The sequence below is a fragment of the Fundulus heteroclitus genome, chromosome 6, assembly GCF_011125445.2.
Source record: "Fundulus heteroclitus isolate FHET01 chromosome 6, MU-UCD_Fhet_4.1, whole genome shotgun sequence".
In the NCBI taxonomy this organism is placed as follows: Eukaryota; Metazoa; Chordata; class Actinopteri; order Cyprinodontiformes; family Fundulidae; genus Fundulus; species Fundulus heteroclitus.
Genome location: NC_046366.1, coordinates 6,210,725 through 6,217,552, shown reverse-complemented (window position 1 = coordinate 6,217,552; position 6,828 = coordinate 6,210,725). Strand labels below are relative to the sequence as shown.

Here is a 6,828-nt window from a genome sequence, read left to right as displayed (position 1 = left end):
CAGGAATGCTGGACTTTAAACAATACCTTTTCTTCAAAAAGAAAAACACCGCTCCCTTTACACACATATGCCCACGCCTATTCAAGCACACCCTCATAAACTAATGTTCAACAGTAACCCCCGTTAGGCTGTCATGTGTGCAATTAAATTAAAAGTAAAAGGATCAGAAGTGTAGAGATTTTTAATTTACAAAAGTCAGAGTTGACTTCTCACTTCAGGCAGTTATTACAGTAAGAAAATTTAGATTTTGTAGCCTTGACAAATCCAATCAGAAGTAATGAGATGCACAGAAAAAAAATATGACTTGGTCATCTTCAATGCAAAATTACATGTTTAAAGCTACATGACCAACTGATTTTTACTCCATAAAGAGGATACAGCAAACATAATGAGCCAGGAAATGGGCGTGGCGATCCTACAACCAGTCAGATTACTTTCCAGCGTTAACTTAACCCGTTAAGCGGGTGAGAGTTGAGCAGATACGCCACAGGAAGTACAGCCTTATACTACACGCAGTTGCCGTGATTCCAATGAAAATGATTCTGACGCCGATCTCCTCGTCCTCATAAGCGACCGGGCGCACCGCGGAATGGCCTCAGGCGTGCCGGTCCGGTCCAGCCCATCAGATGACGACCGAAGTTAAAAGTGGCCAGCATCATCCCCAACAAAGCCACGTTGCCAAACGCACCCCTCATCCTTTTTTTGGGATCTGACATTTAAAAGGATAGCAATAACAAGATTAGCATTTTAGATTTTGATTTTTTTATATGTTAAACAGAACTGAAAGCTTGCTGCCCGGCGCCGTCTTACCTCCTGTGGAGTATCCGTAGGCATACACCTCTCTGCTAACGATCCACACAGCTCCGAGCCCGCTTACTAGACGCTGTGAAAGACACACAAGGAAACAACCAGCGAGGTATGCTTTTAACTCCAGCGATCTGATAAAAAAAAATAAAAATATGTGCACATCACTCTTATCTGGATGGGGCTTCTGTAGTGTGCAAGAAGTGCAAAACAAAACTCACAGGGCAATGCAAGCCGCCAACTGCCAGGCAGAAGAGAAAGGCGGGGTATACCTCCAGCCTGTTGAAAGGTGATAAAGGTGTTAACCTTCACCTGCTTTCCCTCCTCTGATCAAAGCCACAGTGAGACCAGTGGGGTGGGTGCAGCTGGTACCTACGTGTTCTGGTGTGCACGCTGGATGCAGTTGAAGATCTGTCCGTTTTCTGGATCATCGCTGTACATCTGTGGGTACTGCCAGGGAGAAGGGGAGAAAGATCAACTTTTAAAAAATGCAATAAAATTCAACATCGTTGAAACGGTCAGCATACAAAGTGACGTCACCGCTGCTCACCGACACGTTGTACTTCTTCCGGGCTTTGCCCACTCTGACGGCCAGGTGACCGACCATGACCATGCTGGCAACACCAGTGAGCACAACCAAGCCGTACTCCTTAGAAAGCGCACCCATCTTGGCAGACCTGACGGAACCAGCGTTTGGAGAGATTAGAAAACTTAATGCAAACAACAGCCAAAGTTTTTTACTTTTACATATAGGATGACTTTTTGAAAAAAATAAATAAAAATAAAATAAAAAAATCACTGCAAACAGGTTTGTGACGAAACGGAAACGCGCAAGACAACTCGTCCAGGTGAAACCAAAAGAGATAGTGGGCTGAAGGCTCAGGAAAAACTCTCACACAGACTGGCAAGGACGAATGAATAGCGCAAGGTCAAAACAGAGCCACAGCACGAGCGAAATGAGTTTGGAAGCGTAGCCTGCTTCCCCTCTCTGGAAAAGAAGTTTCTGAGAGAGGAACCGTCTGGTTACCTGCAAACCGGGACGTAGTTTATTCTGAGTCCGACCCCGACGTAGAGACGCACTGTCTGAGCGAGCGCTGCGCACACAGACATGAATACGTAGACGCCGCGTCCTCGGGTGAGAGGCGTGCCGACAGAGCGGCCATCTTAGGTCAGACCTAGCTGCGCTCAGAGAGAATACAAGTCAATTCAGAAAAATGTACTTTATGTTTTCAGACACTCTGAATGCGGTGAATTCTCACCCGATTTCCAGATAAATCAACTGACTGAAACGTCACCCCTTTAGGGGCTACATGGGACCAATTGAATGAAATTAAATTATTGTCTAACTTAATATATAATTTCGATTTTGTATTGAAAGTAAGCAAACTTCCAGAGCTACGTCCCAGGAAGCCTGACTTTTACTCCGCTTATGGGTGCGCAAATAAAAGGATAGGCCTACTAGAAACCAGATCCTGGGGAATTACTTTCCATAAGTAAGATTTTATAATAGATATTCCTCATGCTTTACAGTTACAGTTTTTCTGGCATAAACACAATATGTGCTAATGGGTAGCAGGGATGGAAGCAGAGAAAAGTACATTAAACACCAAAAACAAACAAAATGGTCCTAAATTACTGGATAGACATGATTTGTGGTGGGGGGGATATTGTACAGTTTTTGCTATGATTTTGTAATGTATTTGATTCTTAGATGCGTAAGGTTTTTTGTTGATTTATTTCCCCCCAGATTGCGGTTTGTAATATATAATTTTTAAATGCTGTTATGAGCACCTCTGCTCTCACTTGTCTGTATATAGTTTTGCTCCTATGTAGATCAGTGCTGTTGTCTGTAGATCGGTGTCTGTGTACATAGCCTATACATACAGTATATATATATATATATATATATATATATATATATATATATATATATATATATATATATATATATATATATATATATATATATATATATAGGAAGAAAGAGAGAGAAATTTATGTGTGTATAAATTGTGTGTGTATATTAGATTAATATATAACTGCAAAATATGTAAGTGCATGTACATTTTTCATCCAGTTTGACTTCAATTTAAATAGTTTTGGTTCTGAATAAATATATGTAATCTGTCTGAAATGTCACGAGCGTTGTGAACATATGATTAAAATGAGATCTGAGCTGCCTCCTATTCATTTTGACAGCAGATGTCTGATCTGTGGTCTGACCCAAGATGGCCGCCATGTAGGCACGTCGGCCCAGCGGCCGGCAGCGTACAATGGGGCGTCTACGTATATGATGTCTATGGCTGCGCACCTCTTTCTCTACAGCGCTGCTTCCGCGTGCCTACGCGTTTACGTCACTCGGAAGCACGTTTGGGTGCAGCTGTTTGTTTTCCCTGACTTATCCTCATTTCTTACATAGATATCCATAATAAAGGCCTTTATTATGGATATCTATGATTTCTTATCATTTGGATATTTGTGGGGGGACGCCGGTTGTAAAAATATGAGTCCACCGGTGAAAATAAATAAAATGTACATAAGTTTCTGCGTTCACACGCTGTGTATGTACACATTGTGTATGTTTCTCTTATTGATGTCAAGCGGCTATTGATTTCCTTTTTGGTGAGAGGGAAATAACGGGGTCCTTCAACAATATTATATATGGAGATATAGAAATAACGTAGATATAGAGAGCATCATATATATATATATATATATATATATATATATATATATATATATATATATATATATATATATATATATATATATATATTAGATATTCTAATATACATTAGAATATAATATTACAGTTAACTTCACTTATTTATTTACTTATTCACTTATTTAATAGCAGTGCATGATGTATCCTTATACATGTATATATAGCTGTATGTTTACGAATCGCAACAACAACAAAAAACCTGTGAAAAGTTTTGCTTGACTAAAAGCGCCGTCTTCCTAACGTAAACTCCATGCATTACGTCACTTTCACCTCACAGCCTGGTCCCGCCCACCGAGGAGTCATGGTTGCCATGACTACCGCGGACCCTGTCGGTTCAATGCGTTAAAAACTCGGCACCAGACGACGTGGACTCGGTAGAAACATTTTAAATACACTTGCATGATACTCTTGAATGTCCAATTTTTTTTTAAAAGCGTTTTACGCTTTTACTATAGTTTGCAGGTTTATAAACAAGGATCAGCTTTGCATACCAGCAAACTGCCATTAGCAGAGCTGTAGTACGATAGCTTTCACTAGCTTACTGTTGACTAAAGTGTAGTTTTGTCCATTTGTAATAAGAACGTTTATTTAAATTTTAAACGTTTTATATAGTCTACTTATTATTACAAAAAGTTCTGCACAGAGCGATGCTGTAAATGAGCAACTATAGCTTGAGTTACCTGTGTGTTCATAGCAACATTTCAGTTTATCTTATCAGGGAAGCTAAGGAAGGGAGAAGGAGTGATGGCTGATCTAGTTAAAGACAAACCCCAAAAACACGAGAAGAAAGTAGAAAAACTGCCCACGGACGGAACCAGAAGCAAAGAAAAAGCTGGCCGGACTAAGGAGTAAGTCGTCTGTGTCTTATTTATGTGCCTGGTCATTATGAGGGCTTCTTCGCTTGGTTTAGATCTGCAGCTCACAGCTTTCTTTCTTCTTGCATCTTCTTTCACCGATCCTGACGTTCAGCCCTGCGATCACTGCTCCGGGCGTGGATGAGCAAGGTGACGACCAAGGCACAGCTGGAATGATGGAGAATACCTACCAACTGGGTGAGCAAACGTTCAACCTGGTGGAAACACCGTACAGCAGCACCACGACCACCTGCTTTATAACCTGGGGATGATCCGGACCCGTAACACCTTAACATCTGTATCTGACGGTCAAAGATGCTGAGCCTCTTTCGCTTTAACAGTTTAACAAGTGTGAAAATTTGAATCTACTGGCAGGATTAACCACATTTAACAAACTCTTGGAATTAAGCCAATAAAACTAGTAAATATTTTCATACATTTTGTTGTGGATTTTTTTTTTTTTGAGAAGAAATAATCTAGGTTAACCAGATGAAAGAACCACTGGTTTGGCCTCCATGTTAAAAGGAAGAAAAAAAAGAACGTGAGAAAAACAGTTTGTGATTAAGGCACAAAAGGTTAGTGAAATAGTAGTAAACACTTTAAATCTATTCTAAAAGGTGGCATGTGAAGTTTTTTCCCCACAGGCTGGGATGCGCTGTTTATCGGCAAGGCTAGCGTTAGGTTCAGCTTGCTAACAGAGTTGGACTTTAGCATTACCAGGTGGTCAAAACACAAATTGAAACTCTTTTTACAACACAGACAATTTCACAACCACCGGTCTTAGTAAAAGCCCTAGGTTTGTATTTTCATTCACAACACAACCCATATAAACATGTCCCTCTTGCTCAGATCATAAAAAATAACAACATCAGCTACCATAACTATGCAGACGACACACAGCTCTACATCACCATGTCACCAGGTGACTATGGACCAGTTCAAGCACTGATTAAATGCCTAGAAGAAACCAATGTCTGGATGTGCCAAAACTTTCTTCAATTGAATAAAAACAAAACTGAAGTAATAATTTTTGGACCAATAGAGGAGAAATCAAAAGTTAGCACACAGCTTCAGTCGCTTCAGCTAGAAACCACTGATCAGGCCCAAAATCTGGGTGTAGTGATGGACTCAGACCTGAACCTTCAAAAGTATCTAAAGACAGTTACAAGGTCGGCTTTCTATCACCTGAGGAACATTTCCAGGATTAAAGGACTGATGTCTCAGCAGGATCTGGAAAAACTAATCCATGCGTTTATCTTTAGTCAAATTGATTACTGCAACGGTGTCTTCACAGGTCTGCCTAAAAAGTGGATCAGACAGCTGCAGCTGATCCAGAACGCTGCTGCCCGCGTCCTCACTAAGACTAAGAAAGTAGAGCACATCACCCCAGTTCTAAAGTCCTTACACTGGCTCCCTGTATCTCAGAGAATATAATTTAAAATCCTTCTGTTAGTCTATAAATCCCTGAATGGCTTAGCACCTAAATACATCACAGACTTGTTATCAGAGAATCAACCATCCAGACCACTAAGGTCTTCTGGCTCCAGCCTTCTCTGCATACCTAGAATTAGAACCAAACAAGGAGAAGCAGCATTTAGGTCCTATGCTCCACTTATCTGGAACAAACTTCCAGAAAACTGTAAAAGTGCGGAAAGGCTGAGTTCCTTTAAATCAAGATTAAAAACACATTTGTTTGAAATTGCCTTTGACTGTTCTAGTTAAACTGTTCTACTGCTTTTAATGTTCTTCTTTGTTTCTACATTCGATCCCTACTTGCTTTTATTCTATTTTCTGTCTACATTTTATTCCTACTTGCTTTTATTTTGCTATATTTTAATCATGTAAAGCACTTTGCATTGTCTTTGTACTGAATTATGCTATATAAATAAATTTGCCTTGCCTTATTTGTTGACAGGCCCTTCTGGACAGTTCCCTGTCTCTGCTGTCTCCAATATACTGAAGGAAGAAATCACCAATACTCTCCAAGAAGAGAAGTATGAAGCACAGCGCTGTCAAGATCTGGCCCTAACGCTCTGTGAAGTAGGTGAAGATGAAGCTAACTCTTTTGACTTCTGTCCGAACAGCCGCTGAAATCTGAATATCTCTTTCTGAACTGTTCAAGGGGATAAGGAACCGTGTGAAGGAGCTTCTGATCCCCAGATATAAAACCGTCGTCCTGGTCCACATCGGCCAGCTCAACGGGCAGGGGATGCAAATCAGCAGCCGCTGCCTCTGGGATCCATCCTGTGACACATTTACGTCTTACTCCTTCAAGAACAGCTCTGTGTTTTGCAGTGGCACTGTGTACGGGGTCTACTTTGAGTAACTCAGCTCAGGTTTTAGACGTTGGTGAAAGACTTCCATATTAAACAAGAACTTTGGACAAACATTCATGATGCTTTTTATTCATGCTCACAAGATAAATCACAACATTATGGAAACATT

General features: G+C 40.6%; 2 protein-coding genes across 3 annotated transcripts; one reads left to right on the top strand and one right to left on the bottom strand.

Moving 5' to 3' along the window:
* Positions 1–163: 163 nt before the first annotated feature.
* Positions 164–1,906, bottom strand: mgst3a (microsomal glutathione S-transferase 3a). Its single transcript, XM_012861050.3, has 6 exons — positions 1,832–1,906; positions 1,355–1,481; positions 1,181–1,254; positions 1,026–1,083; positions 811–883; positions 164–709 (listed from the first exon to the last, which is right to left on the bottom strand). Exons 2-6 carry the CDS (start codon positions 1,469–1,471, stop codon positions 564–566), a joined length of 468 nt encoding a protein of 155 aa, XP_012716504.1. The 5' UTR covers positions 1,472–1,481; positions 1,832–1,906; the 3' UTR covers positions 164–563.
* Positions 1,907–3,803: 1,897 nt separating this feature from the next.
* Positions 3,804–6,815, top strand: LOC105925214 (tctex1 domain-containing protein 1-B). 2 transcript variants are annotated; one of them, XM_021315649.2, is made up of 5 exons: positions 3,804–3,903; positions 4,248–4,377; positions 4,499–4,581; positions 6,299–6,423; positions 6,506–6,815. In XM_021315649.2, the coding sequence occupies exons 2-5, from the start codon at positions 4,274–4,276 to the stop codon at positions 6,707–6,709; spliced, it is 516 nt and encodes a 171-aa protein (XP_021171324.2). In that variant the 5' UTR covers positions 3,804–3,903; positions 4,248–4,273; the 3' UTR covers positions 6,710–6,815. The 2 variants fall into 2 exon arrangements, with proteins under 2 accessions (XP_021171324.2, XP_012716399.2); XM_012860945.3 differs by having other exon boundaries at positions 3,843–3,903; positions 4,224–4,377.
* Positions 6,816–6,828: the final 13 nt, after the last annotated feature.